General features: G+C 51.0%; 2 protein-coding genes across 2 annotated transcripts; both read left to right on the forward strand.

The window, feature by feature from the left end:
* The first annotated feature begins 10,524 nt into the window (after positions 1-10,524).
* GJB5 (gap junction protein beta 5) lies at positions 10,525-11,730 on the forward strand. Its single transcript, XM_050796963.1, has one exon. It carries the CDS (start codon positions 10,549-10,551, stop codon positions 11,368-11,370), a length of 822 nt encoding a protein of 273 aa, XP_050652920.1. The 5' UTR covers positions 10,525-10,548; the 3' UTR covers positions 11,371-11,730.
* Positions 11,731-12,974: 1,244 nt separating this feature from the next.
* On the forward strand, positions 12,975-15,552 carry GJB4 (gap junction protein beta 4). The gene is made up of 2 exons (XM_050796966.1): positions 12,975-13,023; positions 14,169-15,552. Exon 2 carries the CDS (start codon positions 14,487-14,489, stop codon positions 15,285-15,287), a length of 801 nt encoding a protein of 266 aa, XP_050652923.1. The 5' UTR covers positions 12,975-13,023; positions 14,169-14,486; the 3' UTR covers positions 15,288-15,552.
* Positions 15,553-24,103: the final 8,551 nt, after the last annotated feature.

The raw sequence follows: 24,103 nt of genomic DNA on the forward strand, positions 1-24,103 counted from the left end.
AACCCCTTGGAGTCCCATTAATTTTGAAAGGCTGTCTGTATGGATTGCCGCCTGGCCCAGTCCTGGGGCTCAGAGAGCTGTGTAATTATCCACTTGGAGCTGAGGGGAAGCGATAACCAGTTCTCCCTCCCTTCTTCCCTGCCTGCCTCGCTATTCCATTTCGCTCAAACATCCCCAGGGAAGCCGATTACAGAGGGGCCCGCTGGGTGAGGAGGGCGGGATCTTCATTACCGTGTGGAAGGTCAGAGAGACTGAATGGGGGGGCATCCCTCCAACTTCCACCAAGCACTAAGGCCACAGTTGGTCTGGACACCCAGGCCTGGCTCCTTTTGTCTGTACTGGGCACCACAGCTTACTCTCTGGATCATCATCTCCAGCTAGGAGCATCCTCCTGCGCTCCAGACTTGTTCAGCCAACTGTCCCCGGACATCTCTCTCCAACTCAACACCTCCAAACTGGATGCACCATCTTCCCCTACCAGACCGGCTTCCCCCAACCTCTCTCTCCTCCCCTTTCCTGCCCCCCCAACCCTGAGCCCCTGAAGGGCCAGCCACCGAGGCTGTCAAGCAAGACACCTGAACAGCATTTCCATCTCCTCCCTTTGCCTCATTCCCCTTGGCTAATCAGCCACCAGGTCCCCAAAATATCTCCAGCCACAATCCTCTATTTCTCAAATCACCAGGCCCAGGCTCCAGGTGCTAAAAGTGACCTAGGAGTGGACCCCTTCACCTGGACATCCTGTGGTCCCTTCGAACTGGCAATGGCCTGGTCTGACATCATCATCTCCCCACCCTCAAGTTCTCCTGCCTCTACCTGTGGCACCCTAACCCTTCCTAATCACCGATACCAAACCTCTCCCCCTCCTCACTCTTCTCCCACAGATAGCCAGACCGTCTCCGTACTGTGGTAGGAGAATAGACTCTGGGGTCAGTAAGAACTGAGCCACAACCCCAGCTCCATCAATCCCTAACTGTGTGGTCTAGAGCAAATCACTTTATCTCTGACTCTCAGTTTTATCATCTGTAAAATGGAGCTAAGTGGGCTTTGCAGGGCTATTAGGAAGATAAGTTGACAGTGTCCAGGATTACCATCTTAATGACTACAAGGTAGGGGCAGCGCTTGTCAGCTCCAGCTCTTGATGTTACAGGGAACACAGACCCTGTGCTGCCAGATCTTCTGATTTTTCAAGACCTTCCCCCAAAATATGTTTTTATATGGAACCTCCAGATTTTGATATGTTGATAATTAATTGAAATGTTTCTTTAGCACCGTGAAGGCCAAACAAAACATTTGCCTCCAGGTCACCAGTTTGCACTCTCTGATGTATGCGAGGAGTTGAGCCCAGTGAATGCTACATAACAGAGAGTCAATAAACATTAATTCCCTTCTCTGCCCTTCTTATTGATTCTCTCAAAAGAAAAAAGAAATCTCCCCAAGCCATTCCTCCCATTCCACTCCCTTCAGCTTCATCTTCATGCAGCTTTCACTGGCTCTGTGCATCCACAGATCCAGGCAGGGCTCTGAGCACCTCATCCAAGATGCCCTACCTTCCCTGGCACCCTCCCTGGCACCCTCCCTGGCTCACAGGCATATAACAAAGCTCTTTGCGTGGCTCTGACACTTCGTAGTTGACAGAGCCCTTGCTAGGGTCTGGATGTGTCTCCCAAAATTCATATGTTGGAAACTTCATCCCCCATGTATTGGGGGATGGGGCCCTTGAGGAGGTGTTTAGGTAATGAGGGCTCCACCCTCATGAATGGATTAATGACATTATAAAATGGCTTAATAGAGGAAGTTTGACCATTTTGGCCCTTCTGCCTCTGCCACGTGAGGACACGGCATTCCTCCTCTCTGAAGGACACAGTGTTTGAGGCACCATCTTGGGAGCAGAGGCCACATCCTCACGAGAGGCCAACACCTTGGTCTTGGACTTCCCAGCCTACAGAACTGTGAGAAAATAAATACCTGTTCTTTATAAATCACCCAGTCTGTGGTAGTCTGTTGCAGTGGCATGAAACAGGCCAAGACAGCCCTCTCCCTCTCATTTTCTCATTTCATCCATGCAACAGCCCTACGAGCTACTTCTTATCACCCCCAACACACAAGCAAGGGAAACAGGGTCCAGAGGGTACAAGTCAGTCAACAAATATTTGTTAAACACCTACTATGCACCAGGCACTATTAAATGGCAAATCCAAGGTTACAGAGAGTATGTTTGGCTGCAGATGGCAGATGCCTAAATTAAACAGGCCAAAACAAAAGGAAAATGCAGTGGTATATGTGCATGCAGGAAAGAAAACATTATGGCTGGGCTCCCAAGATAGATCAAGCCGGGGACTCCAGAGCCTCCCAAGCACTCGCTTGCTCATCTTTTGTTTCTGTTTCCCTTTCTGCATCAGATTCATTGTCTCACTCAGCAAAGCAGCTTTTTCAAACAGCAGGCTGCTGACAATTCCGGAGCCTCACTTCTCACTATGTCTGTCATCAGATAGACACTCTCCCTATCCCATGTTCAAAAGTCCCAGGGAAGACCCCTTGGTAGATCAGCATGGGTTAAATTGTCACATTGGACCAATCAACTGAGCAAGATCCGTGTGACTGATTAGCTCAGTTAGGGGCCAGTCCCAGCCCTGAGCCAATCAACACTCAATGTGCGAAGATGCGGCTGGTTAGAGTGAGGACAGGCGAATTCCCCAGGAAATGAGATTGCTTCTCTGTTCAAACAAGAGATGTCTTAGTTTGGGCTCTCCCAAAAGCCAAGCCTGAGACAGGATTTGCATGCAAGTTGTTTATTTGGGAGGCCATCCCAGGAAACATCAGCATGGGAATGGGCAGTGAGTCAGAGAAGGGAAGAAAGCTAATGAAGGGTGTTTAATTGAGTGAGTTACCTCCATGGGCAATGGAGCTTAATCCTGCTGGGGACTGCTGGGAAACAGCAGAAAATGGCTTCACAGTCATCTCAATCAAAGGCTGAGGAGGCTGGAGATTTTATACCCTAACTTCTATCAGTGACTTGTTGAGGGCTCTTCCCAGTGGGGCATCAGTTCGCTAGCACTTCCAGCCTACCCCATTTGCAGGCAGAGGCCCAGAAGCCCGGAGAGCCCCAGGCAGAGTGGCAGGTGCTGGCCATTGGACCCTGGTCCTGCTTCTGTAAATCATTGTGCTGTACAAGGTCCTCTTAACCACCGAAATGGAGTATGCCAAGAGGACCTGGGGCTGATACTGATAGCACTTGCTACATGTACTGACCACTTGATGGAACCAGATTTAAAATCCAGAGCTGTCTGGTAACTTTCAGTAAGTCATGTGGTCCCCACACTGGACCATGACTCAGCAGAGATGCTGAGCATCCAGGCAAGAGCCCAACAGGAAGGTCCTTGGCCTTGGAACTCTTGGCTAGCAAGGGGAAAGGTGGCAGCCAGTGGCCAAAGCTTCAAGAACTGCTCATAAGCCCTCAATACTCTAAAAGGGAGGCCCCAAATGGAACTGAGACAACCTGCCCAGAGACAACAAAACACTGTGTGAATGAGACCAGCGATTCAGCTTTAGTGTGGGCCGGGCTGGAGGGATGAAGATACCTAGAAGCATTGGGCCCCAGTCTCAGGAATGGTGAGCCTCTCCATGACCCAGCTCACACAGAGCCTCAGAAATCATAGGGAGAGACCAAGGGGCACATTCCAGTTTCAGCCCCCTTGGGCTGAGCTTGGAAGCATGGGCAGAGCTGGTGGAGTAGGTCTAGAGGCCCAGGAAGGGAGGCATATCATAGGGGAAGAGCATGACCATTCGTCCCAGGGGAGAAACAAATGTCTACCCAACAGGTCAGAGAGCAACAGCCCACAGAGTGGAAGAAAATGAATGTGTGGGACATGCCAACTGTAAATCACCATGTTTACATACATCCTCTCAAGCACTCCTCACAACAGCACCCCCCCCACCAACCCTTCCACATTCTAAAGAAAGGAAACTAAGTCTCAGAGAGAAGAAATGAGTTGACCAAGGCCACATAGCTAGGGAGTAGAAATGGGGTTTGAGCCCAGGTCTGTGTAGATTCTGCCCATCACACAACTCTTTCCCTGTTTTCCAGGTTTGCCTCTTCTCTGTCATGCCCACCTTCCACCCCTCCCACCTCCAGCTCACTCCTGGATTTCCAGCATCCCCCAAGTCCCATCCCTCAGTAAAAGAACAGCCATGAAGCCTCCATTGAAACCTCTCAGTTGATAATAAACCCACTCTCATGATAACAAACCCACTCCCATGATAATGATGTTCATCTAACTAACCTAATTACTTCTTAAAGTCCCACCTCCCAACACTGTTGCATTGGGGGTTAAGTTTCAGTACGTGAGAACAATGGGGGACACATTCCAAGCATAGCAGGGGGAGTGAGTGGGAAACGTGGTGCATAGGTTCGTACAGATGTGTTTGGAGTTAACACACATACATAGCAGGGGGAGTGAGTGGGAAACGTGGTGCATAGGTTCGTACAGATGTGTTTGGAGTTAATGAGTTCAGTGCTATGTGTGCCGAGTAGGCGCCACTTGAACTATCCAGGGCCACGAGGTGGCAGCAATAGTTGGAGTCCTCAGCCCCAAGCTGGTGGTAGGAGCCACAGCCTGTGGAGAGTGCACTGAGAGAAGAGAATCCAGCAGAGCTCTGGAGAGTGCTGGCATTTTAGGAAGCAGGCAGAGGGTTACTGGCAGAGGAGAAAGCTCCAGGCCTCAATTTACATCTTACTCTTTTGGAAAGGCTTTCCCTGCCTCCTGAAACTAGGTCTGGTTCTCCATTTTACATTCTCTAGGCTCTGTGCTTCTCCTTTGTGTCTATCAAAATTGTATTTTTAGAGTTATTGGTGTGTGTGTGTGTATTTAATGTCTTATTTCCTCCTTTGACTGTAATCTTCAAGAGGACCATGCCCAGAGGTTGAACCATGAGAATCATGCTTACTGATCTATTTCCACCACCAGGCACAACATGTGGCACATAGTAGGTGCTTAATGAATATTTGACGATGAGTAAATGATTCTGTTTATCAAGCATAAGGGAGCCAACAGTGTGGCCAAATCCTTGGGTATGAAGATGTTGAAGCATTACAGTGTTAAGAGCACCGGCTCCGGAGCTCAGCTACCTGAATTCCAACCCAGCTCTCCTGATTACTGATTGTGCAAGCCCAGGCAAGTTTCTTAGCCTCTCTGGGCCTCAGTTTTCCCATCTGGAACATGGGGCCATTGGAGTTCCTACCTCATAGGGTTATTTCTATCAGTGGCCCAACCACCTATCAAATCACCAAAATCAGTAACCTGTGAACCATCCTAGGTCAGCCTCCTGCCTCACACCCTACATCCAATCAGTCCTCCAAAGCTGCCAGCTGTATTTACCAGCTATTTCCCAAATCCAACCCTCTTGCTCATCTCTTGCCTAAATCATTGCAGTAACTTTCATACTGGTCTCACAAGCCCCTCCAGCCTCTTTTCTCAAACAGAGGGCGCTTTCTAAACACACAGTTGATCTTCATTATTCACAGATTCCGTATTGTGCTTTCTCCAGCTCACCACAATTTATGTCTTTTTTTTTTTTTTTTTTTTTTTTTTTTGAGATGGAGTCTCGCTCTGTCACCCAGGCTGGAGTGCAGTGGCCGGATCTCAGCTCACTGCAAGCTCCGCCTCCCGGGTTCACACCATTCTCCTGCCTCAGCCTCCCAAGTAACTGGGACTACAGGCGCCCGCCACCTCGCCCGGCTAGTTTTTTGTATTTTTTAGTAGAGACGGGGTTTCACCGTGTTAGCCAGGATGGTCTCGATCTCCTGACCTCGTGATCCGCCCGTCTCGGCCTCCCAAAGTGCTGGGATTACATGCTTGAGCCACCACACCCAGCCCACAATTTATTTCTAATCCAAAATTTACACTTAAGACACTTTCATGGCCATTTATAACAGAAACAGAGTGGCAAGAATTTGAGTCTCCCAATGCACATGTTCCCAGCTGTGGCTGAACAAGGTGACATTCTGCCTTCCCCTTTCAGCTCTAATACTATAAACATATGTTCTACTGGAGGTCTACTTACTGCCATGTTTTTCTCATTTCTTGCTTTTTGCTGGGGTTTTGCTGTTTGAAATGGCCCTGAGTATAGTGCTGAAGTGCCATCTAGTGTTTCTTTTTTTTTTTTTTTTTTTTGAGACGGAGCTCGTTCTGTGACCCAGGCTGGAGTGCAGTGGCCGGATCTCAGTTCACTGCAAGCTCCACCTCCCGGGTTCACGCCATTCTCCTGCCTCAGCCTCCTGAGTAGCTGGGACTACAGGCGCCCGCCACCTCGCCCGGCTAGTTCTTTGTATTTTTTAGTAGAGACGGGGTTTCACCGTGTTAGCCAGGATGGTCTCGATCTCCTGACCTCGTGATCCGCCCGTCTCGGCCTCCCAAAGTGCTGGGATTACAGGCTTGAGCCACCGCGCCCAGCCGCCATCTAGTGTTTCTAAGCACACGAAGACTATGATGGGCCTTATGGAAAAAATATGTGTGTTAGACAAGCTTCATTCAGTCGAGTTATAGTGGTGTTGGCTATGAGTCCAATATTAATGAGTCAACAATATATATTAAACAAGGTGTCTTCAGAAACACACATAAAACAGACTTCTATAGTGATCAGTTGATAACCACATTGCAAACAGAAGCTTGCAGGAACCTAAGCTCATATGTCCTCTAGGAAGAATGCTTCAATATGCACTAACTTGGTGTTCCTGGTGACTTATAGAATATAACTACCTCGAATAATGAGAATCAGAGGTACCAATCTGACCGTGTCTCTTCCTTTTTTAGAACTCACTCCTGCCTCAGCACAAATGTAAAAATAGAAAAAAGAAAAGAATTCCCTCATGCCTCCCTCTGCACCCAAGATAAATTCAGACTCCTTAGCATGACATTCCAGGTCCTTCATGGTCTGGAAGGTCTTTGCTGACCTTCCAGGCACCTGGCCACGTGGTGCCCCCACCACTACCCAGCCCACTCTCTAATGCTCTTCCATTATCTTTCACAAAGGTCCTCTGCACACTATGTGCCCACTGCCTCAAAGGCTCCTCCTCACTCAGCATCTCTTCTTGGTGAACTCCTATACATCCTTCAAGACCCAGCTTAAATGTTACCTTCCCTGGGTCTCCCTCTGGCAGAACTTAAAACTCCCTTCTCTATCTATGTCTTTTCTAGGACTTCTCCCAATGTTGTAAGTGATCTCTTTATATGCCTCCTCTCTCCTGTACTTGGCAACAGCTTTTTGGAAAGAGCCTGAAGGAGTATAGAAATGTGTGACTCTCTGTAGGGTGTGTGCATTTCACACACCATTCATTCAATAAGTACAAATTGAAGCCTAACTGGACAAGGCACCAGGCACCATTCTAGGCACGAGAGGTAGAGCAGTGAATAAAATAAAGCCACTGCTGCATGTGTGTGCAACACTGTGCCCATAACTGTGGCCTGTGTGTAAGAGTATGCACATGTGAAGCCACATTGTGTTTGCTTGTGGACATGTGGTGTTTGTGGCTGCTGAATACTTTGTTGAATCCTGACCCTATGTGACCTGCTGATACAGGGCGCCTTGGAAGTTAATTAGGCCAACGGACTGTGTCTGTGCACTAACGAGAAGCCTTCCCCAGGCACCCCCGCCCACCTTCTCCACCTCTCCTGTGGTTCCTGCCTGGCTTGGGTTTGGCCTTTTTAACCCAAAGACAACATGCATCCAAATGAGATTTTCTCTAGTGAATATGACTCTCTCTCCCTCCCTTCTCCTCTTCCTTCCCTGTATCTCAGAAAGAAAACGCCTAGGAATAAGGAAAAGGGGGAGGAAGAAATATTTTTTTGAGGACATACTATGCGGCAGGCCTGTGCTGGGCAGTTTACACGCATTACAGGCAATTGCAGACAGGGCTTCCCTTGTGCCAGGCACTGTTCTAAGCACTTTACCCCTACGGCTGGGTTAATTCATGCATCCACCCTATGAGGTAGGATTTGTTCTTTTCCCACTTTCACAGAGAAGGCGAGGCATCACACAGTGAGAAAGTGGCAGAGCTGGGATTCAGGCCTCGGCTTCTCCCACACAAGCCCACAGATGGAAGGATGAATAAGGAGTCAGAGTGGACCTGTGCCTCTCCCCTGAGAGGATACCAGGATTTGAGGCTCCGTGCCCTGGGAAGAGTGAACCCCTCAGTTTCCTGAGCCTCATCAGAAGCAGTCTGGGGAGGCTCGGGCCCAGCCAATGGCAGTGCAGGCCCCAACTCCTCCTCCTCCCGGGCTGGGCTGGCACACCCGACAGGCTCTGTCCTGGGAACAGGCTTCAACGGGCTTCCCTGAAAACCTTCCCCGCTTCTGGATATGAAATTCCAGCTGCTTGCTGAGTCCTATTGCCGGCTGCTGGGAGCCAGGAGAGCCCTGAGGAGTAGCCACTCAGGTAAGGGCATCTGTGTCCACATGTGCCCTGCCCCTTGGCATACGTGGCAGGAGGACACTTCTCTGCTGGGGAGTCGGGGGAGGTGGCCTGGACATATCCGCCGCCCTGGGTCCTGGTGGTGGAGGCATAAGGGGCTCTGGGTTCTTTCAGCTCTCCCCAGCCAGGCAAAGGTGGGAGCAGGGAACTGAGTGGGAGAGGAGCTAAGAAGGGGCCAGGCCGGAAACTCAGCAGGCAGGGTAGCTCTGCCTGGGCCTGCAAAGCCCTGCCCCACTCCTCTCCAAGTAGGGATGGGCTGGGTGACAGCCCCTGGGGGCTAAAGGCGGAGCCTCCCTGGGTGTTCCCTGAGAAGCTGCCAGGAGTCTCGCCTACCTTAGACAGGACTGAGAATGCAAGCTGGTGATTCAGATCAGAGGCCCCCCACCCCCCGACCCCCACCTCCACCCATCCGCCGTCCAACCCCCAGCCACCCTCATCCAGGATCCACGCACAACGGGGAGGACAGAATCCGTCTGCACACAAATAGGCAGGCAGCTCATTGAAACTTGAGGAAAGGGTCTGAGGCCTAAGGCTGGGCAGTTCCCGGAGGGTGGGCTCTAGAGCCAGCCTGCCTGGGTTCAAATCCTTGCCCTGCCACTTACTAGCTGTGTGACATTGAACAAGTTAATTAATCCCTCTGTGTTCCTCTTTCCTCATCTGTAAATTGGGAATAAAAAATATGCCCTTTCCTAAGGTTGCTGTGAAGGAATAATGTACTGATTCATGCAAAGAACTTAGAGCGGTGCCCGGCACGGCACGAATGCTTCATGGATATTGGCTGTTATCACTCCTCTGCTTTGTCCCTGTGGAGGCTCGGGACAGCCTGGTGGGCTTCAGCCTGCACCAGCACGGGAAGACCGTCCTGAGCCCTTTAGCGGCTAGGCAGACAGGTTCCTTGGGGCCCCAGGGTGCACCGTTGGTCGAAACCACAGTGCATGGGTCTCAGTGGACACACCCCCATCCCCAGGAGTCAGGCAGAGGACTCGCAGCTGAGGACGTGGGGACCCTTTACTCTGCAGTCACGGTCATTACCTGGAGGTGAATCTGATTCTGTGAGTCCATCAGGCCAAATTCACCAGCAGAAGTGACAGGAGCAGCATTTCCCACTTGATGTCTTGACAAGGCTGTTCCACAAGATGATAAAAGGAGGAAAAGGGCTTCCATGGGCAAAGGAGTTTGGGCAATGCCACATATTTCATACCTCTTTTGGTGAATTTATTAGTGAGCTTCTTAGCACGGTTGAGCTAAAGAACCCTATTTAACTTTACTAAACCCAACGTTTGCCAACTTTTCTTGACACAGAATCCTCTTCTCTCATTTCTCCTATTGCCAACCTATGGGACAGGGTTCCAGGGAACACTGTTTGGGAAACACTGGAATACCAGGCTACTCTAGGCAGCCAACTGCATGAGGAGAATTCATTGCTGTCTGCTTTAGCTTTCAGCTGGATTGCACTGGCATGCTTCGGATGAGTGGCACTAAGCAGGACTCTGCCTGGCTAATTACAGAGTGTTAGAGCAGATGGGGGCTTGGGAACAAGGTTCCAGCCTCCTTTCCAGTCCCATCTCTGAGCCAAGAAAAGAACAAAGAGCAGGTTCCCCTGGGGAAGGGGCTGTCTGAGAAGAGGCAGCAATGCTCAGAAAGGAGAGAACCATCTCAAGGCTCAGTCCCTTGAGGAGGAGGGCCAGGGTTGAAATAGAGGGAGCAGGCAGAATGTCCCAACTCCGTAAGTCTTCACTCTGCAGAACCCCAAGACCACAGCCTCAGGCCCTGGGAGGAATGAGTGGCTCCCTGGACCTGCCCTCATCCACTTTTATTGGTAAGAGTTGGGTTCTGGACTTAATTACCTATGCTCAAATCCCAGCTCTGCACCTAATAGTTGTGTAACCTTGTATAATGCCTCTAAACCTCAGCTTCCTCCCTCTATAAAATGGGGACAGTAGTAGAACCTAGTTCCTCTAGTAGTGGTGAGGATGAAATGCGATGACATATTTCTACAAAGTGCTCAGAGTGAGTCTGTGATAAATGTAGGAAATTGTTGTTCTCGTTTCCGTGCAGTAGCAGCTGACGCGTGGGTCCACCATGAACTGGAGTATCTTTGAGGGACTCCTGAGCGGGGTCAACAAGTACTCCACAGCCTTTGGGCGCATCTGGCTGTCTCTGGTCTTCATCTTCCGTGTGCTGGTGTACCTGGTGACAGCCGAGCGTGTGTGGAGTGACGACCACAAGGACTTTGACTGCAACACTCGCCAGCCTGGCTGCTCCAACGTCTGCTTCGATGAGTTCTTCCCCGTGTCCCATGTGCGCCTCTGGGCCCTGCAGCTTATCCTGGTCACGTGCCCCTCCCTGCTCGTGGTCATGCACGTGGCCTACCGGGAGGTTCAGGAGAAGAGGCACCGAGAAGCCCATGGGGAGAACAGTGGGCGCCTCTACCTGAACCCCGGCAAGAAGCGGGGTGGGCTCTGGTGGACATACGTCTGCAGCCTAGTGTTCAAGGCCAGCGTGGACATCGCCTTTCTCTATGTGTTCCACTCACTCTACCCCAAATATATCCTCCCTCCTGTGGTCAAGTGCCACGCAGATCCATGTCCCAATATAGTGGACTGCTTCATCTCCAAACCGTCAGAGAAAAACATTTTCACCCTCTTCATGGTGGCCACAGCTGCCATCTGCATCCTGCTCAACCTCGTGGAGCTCATCTACCTGGTGAGCAAGAGGTGCCACGAGTGCCTGGCAGCAAGGAAAGCCCAAGCCATGTACACAGGTCATCACCCACATGGCACCACCTCTTCCTGCAAACAAGATGACCTCCTTTCGGGTGACCTCATCTTTCTGGGCTCAGACAGTCATCCTCCTCTCTTACCAGACCGCCCCCGAGACCATGTGAAGAAAACCATCTTGTGAGGGGCTGCCTGGACTGGGCTGGCAGGTTGGGCCTGGATGGGGAGGCTCTAAGCCTCTCTCGTAGGTGCAACCTGAGAGTTGGGGAGCTTAGCCGTGAGGTAGGGGCAGGCAAGAGAGAGTATTTAGACACTCTGGGAGCCAATTCCCAGTCCTCCGCTCCAGCCACCTGCCCCAGCTGGACGGCATTGGGCCAGTTCCCCCTCTGCTCTGCAGCTCGGTTTCCTTTTCTAGAATGGAAATAGTGAGGGCCACTGCCCAGGGTTGGAGGGAGGCGGGCATTCATAGAAGAACACACATGCGGGCATCTTCATCATGTCTGGCCCACTGTCAGAGCTTAATAAAAGTCAACTCGTTTGCTGGCTCCAGGTGCCCTCTGGTTGTGCGGCCTTTGTGACCCTCACATGTTCATGGTGTCAATCTCTCTGCCTCCGCAAAGGGCTGCACTTGGTCCAGTCTGATGAGAGGCATCCTCTCTTCCAGAAAGGGGGCCCCCCAGAACTCCAGGGGATGTGCTACTTGCTCATGCTCCCATCTAGCCTTTATGCCCCATGGCAAGTTTAGGCCTGTGGGTTGTCTGCAGAGAGAATAGAGCTTAGTCCACAGGGAGCTGCACGTGGCAGTGGGAAGTTCATGAACTCAGAATGCCTGTGTCGAATCCAAGTTCCACCGGGGCTCTGGGAAAGTAACTTCAGCTTCTCTCCAAAACTGGTTAATAATACCTAGCCTGTGGGGTTGTGCTGAGGACTGATGAGCTCATGGCTGTGGACAGGGTTAGCCAGCTGTAAAAGGACACATAAATGTTAATCATTGGTATTAGGAAGTGCTCGATAATGCCTGTGGGAAATGAGGCAGAAGGCCCCTCCCTAGCTGCACATTAACCTTCATCGTCCCAGCCGGAACACAGGTCCCAGGCCCCCCACCAGCATATGTGGGGTCGCACTCCAGCTTCCCTGGAGGCCTTCTCCAGGACCCACAGAGGAAGAACAGCGATGCTGTGTCTGGCCCTGTACTAACTGGGGCATTTCATGCTGCTGACCTGCATTCCTTGCCTCCACCAGGGCTGTGGGTGCCCTGGTCTAGAAAAGTCATAGTTGACCCCTCCCATCCCCTACACAATCCAAGAGCTTCCCAGGCTCCAATCCCAGAAATATCCCACCACCAGAATGGGATGCATTCCTGCACTAAATTATGGTTGCCCCTTTCCGTAGATGTCAGCTGCTGAGGACCTCAGAATCAGGCTTCCCAGGAAAAGGGCAGGAGAGAGGGCAAGGAGGCAGGGCAAGGAGGCAATGGGAAGGGGACACGGTCAATCCCACTGGTGCGGTCCTAGGCCTGAGCATAATGATGTTGGGCTCCTGAACCCCACAGAGCAGTCTCACCCACATACCTGCCTGCCTGGGAGCCAGGCCCAGCCATGCCCAGCCAGGCTAGAGAGGAGGCGTGGGCCAGGAGAGAAGAGCCACAGGTGTTTGCTCTGAATATGTGCCCGGGGAAATCCAACCTCCTGCCTGCCCACCCAATCACTCTCGCTTGGCTCATTGGCCCAGAAAGCCCCACCCAGCAGGGGAGTGAGGAACAAAAGCTGCCTCCAGGAGGTCCTGAGGCAGACGGACAAGCCTAAGGACAAGGGAGGAGCTACTGGACCCAAGAAGGGTGAGGACTGAATAGGGCAGGAGGCTGGCCGGAAGAAAGCAACCAGCTGAGCTGAGGATATCCAAGAGATCTCAGGCTGTGAGCTGGGCTTTAGGGAGGCAGTCAGAGGCTCAGGGTCCCTAAAGGATCCCCAGGAAAGTGCCAAGGAGGAGAAGGAATGTCCTGGCTGACCTAAGGGAGGACAGAAGATTAGGGAAGAGGGGGGATCAGGAAGTAATGGGTTTCAGTTCAGTTTAACAAACATCTATTGTGTGTCCACTGGGCCAGGCCAGTGCTGGGTGCTAGGGAGACAGAGGTGAAGAGCCTGCCCTCTAGCAGCTGACAGTATGGCAAAAAAAATAAGACAGGTGAATAGACCATTTGGGTACAGGCGATACCTCTTGCTTGGAAAATGTCCCAGGCACACGATGTCTGAAGAGGCTGAGAGCAGAGTCAGTGATTGGGGATAGGGAGGGAAGAGGGTAGGAGGAGGGGAGGGTTTGGAGATGGAGCCTGATGGGGACTCCAGATAAGGGGGTGTGGAGGTCGGAGTCCACAGGACATGGGCCTGAGAGGAAATAATGGAAATGCGGCTAGCAAACAGCCACTAAATGGACAGAGGAGGGGGTGCCCTGAGAGAAAGTAAATGGGGAGTCCAGACCATGCCAGAATCCATCCTGGGTCCTTCCTAAAGCTGGAATGGTTAGAATTCCAGAGGAACCCACTGTGGTCAAGACAGTCAGCCCTCAGGCCCCAGCATCAATACATGGGTTGGCAGGGATGATATCAAGTCCCCATGCTTCCAAAGCACCTCTCTTTAGTTTGGGAGGGAATGCCAGGGCAGAGAACCTTCCTGGAGCCAGAGGCAAGGAGTAAGGTTGAAGATTGTTCTGGGATTTACCAAGGGGCTGATGTGAACGTCCCCAGCACAGGGCCAGGCTCTTGTTGGTGTTCAGTAAAAATGGGATGGATCTGACAACTGATAAGGGTACGTTCCCACCCTTCCTGCCCTGGCCCAGCCCTGACAGCTGACGGGAGAGCAGATCATCCAATTCAAACCTTCCCACAATCTCTTTAGAAGTCATGGGCTGAAACATGGGGTAATAGAGGTTGGCTGGCATGTCCATGCAGGATGATTGTCTTCACATGTATCTATTACCTTGTAGAATAAAATAGATCCTGATTTTGGAACCCGAAGGCCAAAGTGCAAGACTCTGCTACTTCCATCTGTGGACCCTTGGGTGGGTATCTCTGGGCCTTCACTTACTCTTTGTGAAATGGGGACAGGGGCAATCCCTACCCTACCAAGTCATTGGGAGTGAGGACATGATGACACGGTGATTGTGAAAAGATTTTTTCCATCGCACCAGCATTAAGCGTGCCCATCTCCAGGTTCCCCCAGGCCTCAAGGCTCCCAAGGCCTGAGTGGGTGGGTAGCACCCAGGTATAGATCTTCCACGTGCAGTACCCAGGACACAGCCAGCATGAACTGGGCATTTCTGCAGGGCCTCCTGAGTGGCGTGAACAAGTACTCCACGGCTCTGAGCCGCATCTGGCTGTCTGTGGTGTTCATCTTTCGCGTGCTGGTGTACGTGGTGGCGGCGGAGGAGGTGTGGGACGATGAGCAGAAGGACTTTGTCTGCAACACCAAGCAGCCCGGCTGCCCCAACGTCTGCTATGACGAGTTCTTCCCCGTGTCCCACGTGCGCCTCTGGGCCCTGCAGCTCATCCTGGTCACGTGCCCCTCGCTGCTCGTGGTCATGCACGTGGCCTACCGTGAGGAACGGGAGCGCAAGCACCGCCTGAAACACGGGCCCAATGCCCCGTCCCTGTACAACAACCCGAGCAAGAAGCGGGGCGGGCTGTGGTGGACGTACTTGCTGAGTCTCATCTTCAAGGCCGCTGTGGATGCCGGCTTCCTCTATATCTTCCACCGCCTCTACAAGGATTACGACATGCCCCGCGTAGTGGCCTGCTCCGTGGAGCCTTGCCCCCACACTGTGGACTGCTACATCTCCCGGCCCACGGAAAAGAAAGTCTTCACCTACTTCATGGTGACCACAGCTGCCATCTGCATCCTGCTCAACCTCAGTGAGGTCTTCTACCTGGTGGGCAAGAGGTGCACGGAGATCTTCAGCCCCAGGCACCGGCGGTCTCGGCACCGGGAACGCCTACCCGACACCTGCCCACCGTATGTCCTCTCCCAGGGAGGGCACCCTGAGGATGGGAACTCTGTCCTAATGAAGGCTGGGTCGGCCCCAGTGGATGCAGGTCGGTATCCATAATCTGCGAGGTCAGCAGATAAGATCACCATGTCCCCCCACCTGAGGCCACCCAGGAAAACAGGCAGGGGCATCCTTACCGTAGCAGGGTGGTGAGGACGGTGGCTGTGGGGGCTCAGGAAGCTCACCCAGGGGCCAATGTGGGAGGTGGCGGGTAGTTTGGTCCCTGGGTCCTGAGCCTCAGGGGAGGGAGGTTGATGGCTGGCGGGGATTTTGTATATGGCAATAGTGTATGTCAAACCTCTTAATAAATACGATTTTCCCAGTACTTTGCAGACCAGATGGGGAGTGGCGGATAGGAAAACGGGGGTGGGGGGATTAGGTGGACCTCAGAGAGGATGCCAAGGCAACTCGGTGAGCACCTGAGCACCAGAACCTCAGATCCAGGCTCACCCATCACCCCCCAGCACACACAGAGTGTGCCCCCAGGACATGGTGGGAAGTGCCTAAAGGCAGAAGGTACTCCAGGGGCCTCTTGGTTTTGCAACCAGCTGACCAAAGCCGGAGGAGATGAACCCCAGGGGACTCTGTGCCCAGCAGGAGCCGGTTCTCAGTGAGCGCCCATCACAGGAATGAGCGTGGGTTGGGCCTCCCTAGCCCTGCCCAGCATGGGTCCCAGATAGGTGAGTCCCCTCTGACGGTGGGAGGGGCAGGGCTGAGAGCAAGCCAGGGATGGGGGTCTGTCAAGGTGCCCAAGAGGCACATCCTACAGGCCAGGGCCCATTGAGAGTGTCTGAGCTGAAAGGTCCCTCGTGGATCCTGGAGTCTATGGAATTTCATGTTCTTTTTCACTGATACAACTTCCCCATCCCATACTCCCCCACCCCACAACCACTCAGACTTTGGCAACTCCCAGAACCACACCTCCACCCTAACATGCCTCCGAGCCCCACCAAATGCCCACTAGACAATTTCCTGGGAGGCCCCCAGCCGTCTCATGCTCGCCACTCCCAAGCTGACCTCAGCAGCTCCCCACAGACTTGCCCCCTGGAAGATGCCCCGCCCCATCTCATGCAGGACACAGCTATTCACCCAACTGCCCAAGCCAGGGGAAGGGACAAGCCTGACATCCTTGTCCCTCATACCCCACATCCCCACTGGCACCAAATCCCACTGATTCCAGTCCCTAAATGTCACCTGAATCTGCTCTTCCTCTCCTTACAACAACCTAACTACCTACTGGACCTCCCCCATCTGCCTCCGCTACAGGGATGGAGTGATTTACCCGTCTATGCAACTGACCATGTCATTCCTCCTGCTTTAAAACTTCTTCCACCATCACCAGCCCCAAGCCCTCAGCATGGCCCCCGCTGACCTGCCCTCCTCATCCCAGCTTCCTCCTCCTTTCTACCTACCAGTAATACCAAAGGGCTCTTGATTCCCCAGGCAGACACGTCACGTGGTGTCATTCTTCGTGCCTTTGTCATGCTATTTCCTCTGGCTAGAATGCCCTTCCCACCTTCTCTGTGACCCTACCTCAAAACTCTAGGACAGCTTTACCCATCTCTCCAAGTGCCAGCCTCACTTGTCCCTCTGCCACTCTCCCCAGATCGGAACTGTTACTTCCCCTGAGTGTCTCCCTATCAGTCTCTGAGCCCTTTACGGGCAGGTCACTGAGTCATCCAGGTCCCTGCTGCCTTCAGTAAATGCTTGTTGGATGAGTAAATAGTCTGTGAGCTGCTTGGGGGAAGGAACTAAGTCTTGTTCATCTGAATCTTCCACCACACCTAGCCTGCGGAGTTCAGCAAAGCATTTGTTTGCTTGCTTTGCTTTGTTTCTGTTGTTTAACTAGAGCCAGCATCAAGGTCTCACCTTTAGGTAAGCAAACTTGAGTCTAGAAAGGGGAAGAGGCCCTTCAAGACCACACAGATCTGCTGAGTCTGTCAGGGGCTGTATCCTCTGTGGTCCACGGGTAGCCTCCACACCCACCCCTGATTACAGCATAAGATCAAAGTCACCCGTCTTTAGGGCAAGGCTCCCTGGGAGCAGAGCCAGAGGCAGGGGTTTGTGTGCATGTGAAGGAAGGAGCAAGGGGAGTGGGGGACGGAGGGGCCGAACTGAGCAGGGATGTAGACTCAGGAAGATGCAGCCTTGGCCCGATCCCTGTGGGATGAGGGGGCTTCAGATCATAAGTCTTGCCACATTTCAGTCAGTCATTACTTCAGGCGCCCCCAGTGGCAGGAGGGTTGGCAGGAAGGGGTAGGTGGCTCTGGCTCAGTCAAAATCAATTCTTCAGGGGTAGCCATAAGCCATCAGCAGCCAATATTCACAGCATTTGGGGAATGGATGTCCCCCAGTAAAGGGGACATGGGCAGGGCACCAATACCATCTACTAGACTCCTGACTCCAGGAAACAAGAATAACTCCCACTTCCAAGCCAGACCAGAGCTGGACCACCAGCCCGAGAGAACAGGGGGGCACTCCTGACCAGTTCAGAGCCAGATAGCCCCACACTGCTCAGACCACAGTAGCTCCCAAGTCCAGGCCAGGGGACCCCACAATAGTCAACGCCCCCAAGATTCCAGATCCATCCTCCAGGGACAGCTGCTGGGTCCAGCTTATGGTGAGCTCACTCCAGGACCTGACAGCTCCCATGGCGACCTCTCGTTAGATGCTGTTCCCAAAGGTCTCGAGTCCTGAGCCACTGAGCCAAGTGGGGACTTTCAGAGGAGCCTGGGACTAAGGACCACTTCAACCATCAGGCCATCTTATCCTCAATCCCACTTACAATGTCAAGACTCACACTGCTCTCACCACCATTCACACCTGTCCACCTTCACCTTCTTGAAAAAAATCCCTCTTTGCTTCCTCTTCTGCCCTCTGTCCTGCCCACATCATTGTGACCTATCTCTCCTCATTCATTGGAGACTGAGCCTATAGCCCAAGGCCTTCTCCTCCTGCTATTCTCCCATGACTCAAGGCCTCAGGGGTCACCATCCTGTCCTTTCCATCCTGTGACTACCTTTGCCACAGCGTTTAGCTACCCACCAGCAGGACCCCATCCCAGACCTGGTCATCACCCAGAACTTTTCCACCTCTAGAGCCTTCCATTCCTGGAAATATTTGTTCTTTATTATTCACTTTTATGTGAAAGCTCCATATGAGGTGTTAAGGAGTCATCTGGGAAAAATCAGACATGGTCCCTGACCTTATGGAGCTTACATTCTAGAGAAGAGGACAGCTACCTAACTCATGGCACACTGGGGAAGCTGGGGAGAGAGGAAAGGGGATCTAACATCCAGGCATCCAGAAAAAGGCTCCCTGAGACATCTAGAGAAGGAGGATTTTGCCAAGCAAGCAGGTGGAATTCCAGACAGAGGGGACAGTTTATGCAAAGGGAGAGCATGCCGGGTGACAAAGATGGGGAGAACCCAGAAGCGCTCAGGCCGGGTGAGGGGCTCAGGTAGGAGTCAGGCTGGAGTAGACAGAGGCTGGATCCTTGTAGTGCTTTCTTTGTAAATCTCTGCTAATGACTTTGGACTTTATCCTGAGGACAACGACAAATCCCTAGAGAGATGGCCTGAACTAGGGTGTGCACCTTGGGGATGGAAAGAAGTAGATGGATTTAAGAAATGTTTACAAGATAGAATCCAAAACATGTGGTGATTTAATTGGGTGTGGGGATCAAAGTGACACCCAAGTTTCTGGCTATGAATGGTGGTACCATTTACTTGAGTGGGGAGGTGTGGATGACTTCAGTTTCAGACATGTTGAATCTGAGATACAAGTAAGATATCCTGGTTTTTCCCTCTCCTTCACGGATGACCTCAGCCCCTCAGCGCCTAGTGTCTTCCATCTGCTACTACATTTATTAGTAGTGACTCCACTTTCGACACCTTGACCTCTCAGTTCCTTGACTTCCTTGATTTCAACAATCTTTTTATCCACCCTTCCAACCCACCCACCTGCGTGTTTGCACCCTAGGCCTGTCTCCACCAAGAGCTGCATCATCTCCCATCTATGTGGCTCACCCAACCTGGTTCCCATTCCAGCAATCCTTCTGCCCCATCCACTGACCCACCACTATGTTCCCCCACCCCTTCCCATTCTCCCTGCCCTCCTTTCTCAGCTTAGACTCCACAGACCCCCAGCTAATCACCAGTTCACAAATGTCCTCCACTCCCTCACCTTCCCATGCCTCTCTAGTTCTCACCTGGCAAGACCCTAACTGCAGTTAAACCCAGACTCTCCACATGGCACCTGTTCCTGAGCACCTGGAGGATAATACAACTGGACTGACTGGTCTCCATTTAAACTTCTGACCACAAACTTCAAGTGGACACTCAGCACCTCTAAGAAATTCTATATTTTCCTAAAACTTTATCCCTACTCTCCAAAATGACTCTATCATGCCTTCTCCTCTTTCCTCAAACAGACGCCATTCTCCTAATCCTCCATTTAAGCTGATAGGCATCACAGAGTGCTGGGAATAGAAGCAACCGGCCAGCTTAGCTCAGCCCACCACCACCACATCTGCTAAACTCACAGCATGAGCGGCTGTTGGCCTTGCCTCCTCCCCTGTAACGTGGACAAAGCGTCCCTGCTCCTGGGACACTCCCCTCCACTTGGACAATGGACCCCTTCACCCCTCACCTGCTCTAGACTGTGCTCCACAGTTGGTGCCTCTCTCTCCTGCGTTGCCATTTCCCTTTCTACAAATGTACTATAATAATTTCATCTCTCTCTTTTTTTGAATTCTCTCTTGACACTCCATTCTTCTCCAGCTGCTACCTCATTGCCAAAACAAAAGTCTTCTATACTTGCTGCCTCCACTTCCTTGTTGCTTTAACTTGTTCCAGTCAGGACTGCTCTTGTCAATATCCCCAAGGGCCTCCAAGCTGCCACACCCAGTGGTCCATTCTTTGACCTGGCCTAACTCCCTCAGAATCATTCAGTCATGGAGAGCTCCCTCCTCAAACATTGTCTTCTCTTGGCTTCCAGGCAGCATCTCTCCTGGCTTTCCTCCCACCTCGCTGATGGGTCTTTCTTGATGTCCTTCAATGCCTCTCCTTCCTCTTCCTAAACTCTAAATGCAAGATGCCCCAGGGCCCAGTTCTCTACCTTCTTTCCTCCTCTCTATACATTTCCCCTTCACTGACCTGATCCAGTACCACCTATAAAACCATCCATAAACTGATGGCTCCCACATTGATGTGTCCAGACCTAACTGTTTCTATGAGGGTCAGACTCCTGTATTCAACTTCCTATTGGTCATCTAAAACAGAACTCCTAATTCCCCTAATCGAGAACAGATTTAAGCTTTCGCCAAGCCTTCCCCACCTTGGAAAATGTCATCCCCATCCATCCAGATGCTCAGTTCAAAAACCTGGAATCTCTTTCCTCATAATCATATTGGCACCATTAGCAAGTTGTATTGGCTATCATTCCAAAATGCCATATTCAAAATCCAATCACTTGGTGACTTCATATCCAACACCCCAGTCTTTCCAAGTGCTTCAGTCCCAGGTGAAGGCACCTTATTTCTACACCTGGACACCTACAGCAGCTGATCTCCCTGCCTCCACTCTTGTTCCCCTAAAATTCTTCTTCCACATAACAGCCTGAAATATCTTTCTAGCATGTCAGTCAGATCAGTGGAGTCACTCCCTGACTTAAAATCCTCCAAGTGGCTTCCCATCATGGCCAGAAAAATAAATTTAAGCCAAACTCTACCATCACCTGCAAGGTCTTACAGGGTCAGACACTGGCTACTGCTCCAAACCAACCTCCGTTCACTCTCCGCTCTTGCCATGCTCCACCCACACTGGCCTTCTCCCATCTTGGGGTCTTTGCACCTGCCCCGCTGACAGGGCTCTTCCCCTCCAGCTTGATATGTCTGTCTCCCTAGCATTCACATCTCAACTCAGACATCCCCTCTTCCAGGAGGTCCTTTTTGACCCACCTCTTCACCCACCACACACCATCACTCTCCATTGTGTGACCTCATTTTATCTTCTTTGTAGCCCTTACTAGTACATGAAATTTTTTTACATATTTATTATTTTTGTTGCCTCACTGGGATGAGCTCCTTAAGAAGTGGGACTCTGTTGTCTTCACCCTTCTATCCTCCAGCACCTAGAACAGTGCTTGACACATAGTAGGCACTCAATTAAAATGGGTTGACACTGATGATGAGCACCCAGAAGGAGACGTCTAGTAGGCTGTTGATGTAAGAGGGAAAAGGACTAGTCAGGAGATATCTATTTGGGAGTTGTCAGCATAAATGCCTGAATATAAGACACGATTTTGCTCCAAAATTACCCTTTAGGAAGGAAGCTTTTGTCTTTCATTCAAGTCCTTACAAAGTCCCCTGCATTTGGGAGGCATGCTCTCAATTATTGCATTTTGAAACAACAAAACGCTCTTTGGGGAAAACTCATTAGCCTGAAATAACCTCAATCAATGAAGTTCTGGATATTCATGGTGGTTGCTTGGCAGAATTAGAAAAAAAAAAAAGGTGAAGGCAAAAGCATTTCACATATATTGGCTCATTATTCCCAAGGGCAGGACTTTACAATTGTAAGTATTGTCTTTGTAAGCAAACCCATTTTAAAAAATCACTTTAAAACAATAAAGGAAGTGGTTATGTTATGGAGATGACAAATACCTACTGGAAGATTTTTTTTTATTTATGCAACCTAATATTAAGCAGCCAGACTTTTATGGCAAAGAATAAAATCTCCAGCATCATACACTGATTCAAAAAGCACTATGTCTCAAATAATTTAGGCAGAAATAAAGTTTTTGTGTTTTGTAAAATGTTGATAACAACCAAAGCTCTAATGATATGGACTCAGATGTTAGAGAAAAATGTTAAGAATTTAAATAAAATTACTTCATAAAGCACGAGGAGAGAAAAACTAATACTTCTTACTACATTGTTTTATACAATTTGTGATTTTTAAAATGTATAACAAACTAAGTGAATAAAGTACATTTTATTTCAACCACACTAAGAGCTTATGTATCCAAGTCAGCCCACACACATTTTTGAGGCTCTCCTCAATGGGAATATGGGGCGTTACGTTTTATCTGGAGACATATCTGGGCCTCTATGGTAGTTGGGGACTTGAGCCTTGGGAGTGGGTAAGACCATACAGAGACTGGGGGAGAGATGAGAAGATACCCTAGGATGGAGACTTAAAGGTCAAATAACATGGGGGAAGACAGCTCCAGGAAGGGTAAGTAGAGATCATCCAAGCCACGGGAGTATGATGTCGTAGAGGAGGAAGATGGTGTCGCAGAAGCCAAGAGAAGTGTTTCTAGGAGAAAGTGATCATCAGAGCCAAACGCTGACACGGGCCAAATCAAATAAGGACTGAAAAGTGTTCGTTCCATTCACAAGATGGTCATGGGTACCTGTGCAGGAGAATGGGATGTAGAAACCAGGTCCCAGGGCAGTGAAGGGACAGTGAGGGCCAGGCACATGGAAACAGGTGTGAACAACTGGCTGGTGAATGTGGCTGTGAGAAGAATAGGAAATGAGAGGGTGTTTGTTGGCAGGAGAATCAGCGGACCAGCGAAGATTTTTTTAATGATAGGAGAGGCTTGAGAATGTTTAAATAATCATGGGATGAATCCAGTAGAGGAGGGTCAAGGTCCCAAAGAGAGATGGAAGGAATGGGATCCAGAGCCAGAAGGAGGCTCAGACTTGGAGACTTGGACTAGAGAAGGAGGGTTGGCTATTGTATCAGGAGGGAAGAAGGAAATGGTGAGACGGGGGCAAGCCTTCCTATGCTCTGACCACAGCCTCCACCCCAGCCCCCTCACTTAGCTCCTCCCTCAACACCTGTTCATGACCCCATAGGCACTTCCAGAGCTGACCCTGTGTCCTTCTCCCAATCTACCAGCCTCCCTGCTCTACATTCCCTTCCTTCTGCAGCCAGCCTAGGCCTGAGGTCCACAGTGTCTTTATTATCACCCTCAGCTCACATGGGATCTGCCTTCCCTACTAGACCACAGGCTCTCTGCGGGCAGGAACAGTATCTGCCTGGTTTGGCAATGTATCCTCAGACCTCGCACCATGGCCAGTACACAGTAAAAGGGTAATGAATATTTGCTGAGATGGTGACTGGAATGAATTGCTGTCTCACAGCATCCCCGCTACCCTCTGCCCCTCCTTCCTTAGCAGAACTCCAGGTCCCGATCAATCCAACAGGGCTTCTCTATCTCTCCATCCTGTGTTGGACTCTGCTAGAGTAAACCACGCAACCAAATAGAGTGAGGCCACTGCAAATTCTTGCTCTCCAGCCTAACCTGGGCGCTCGATGCCACCTAACGAATTCTGCTTTGGTCTCTCTGCTGTTGTACATGGTGGCAGCTTCCTCAATTTCTCCATTCTCCTCAAACTTTCTAGCACATTCCATCTTATTTACATCCTATTTCTTAAAGAAAGTAGAAGCTATCTGGGAAGAATGCTCTCTTCTCGACTGCCACCAAACCTACAGACCAATGCTCATCCACCACCTCCCTCTCTCCTTTCCTACAGCACAAAGAGGTGGGCCGACTGTTAACTCTCTAAACTCTTGACCTGTGCACAGGATCCTCTTTCTCCCCCACCTCTTTGCTTTCTTCTGCATCTCTGACACCTACTTCTCTCCTGGATCTCTCAGCATTTAAGCATGCTCAGATCTTTCCCATCCAAAAACAAAAGCAAAACCCTTCCTTGACCCCATGTTCCCTGCAGCAACCTCCTTATCTCTCTCCTGGCTTTCACAACTGTGCCTCCTGAAACTGATGTCTACACTTACTGTCTCCACTTCTTCACCTCCCACTCACCCACCCACCAGCTATGATCTGTCTCTGTCCTCACATGCCAC

This window comes from Macaca thibetana, chromosome 1 (assembly GCF_024542745.1).
Source record: "Macaca thibetana thibetana isolate TM-01 chromosome 1, ASM2454274v1, whole genome shotgun sequence".
NCBI classification, from domain to species: Eukaryota; Metazoa; Chordata; class Mammalia; order Primates; family Cercopithecidae; genus Macaca; species Macaca thibetana.

Bases quoted from the DNA above. Each gene is read 5' to 3' on its own strand.
- GJB4 (XM_050796966.1), top strand. From the start codon at position 14,487: ATGAACTGGGCATTTCTGCAGGGCCTCCTGAGTGGCGTGAACAAGTAC.
- GJB5 (XM_050796963.1), top strand. From the start codon at position 10,549: ATGAACTGGAGTATCTTTGAGGGACTCCTGAGCGGGGTCAACAAGTAC.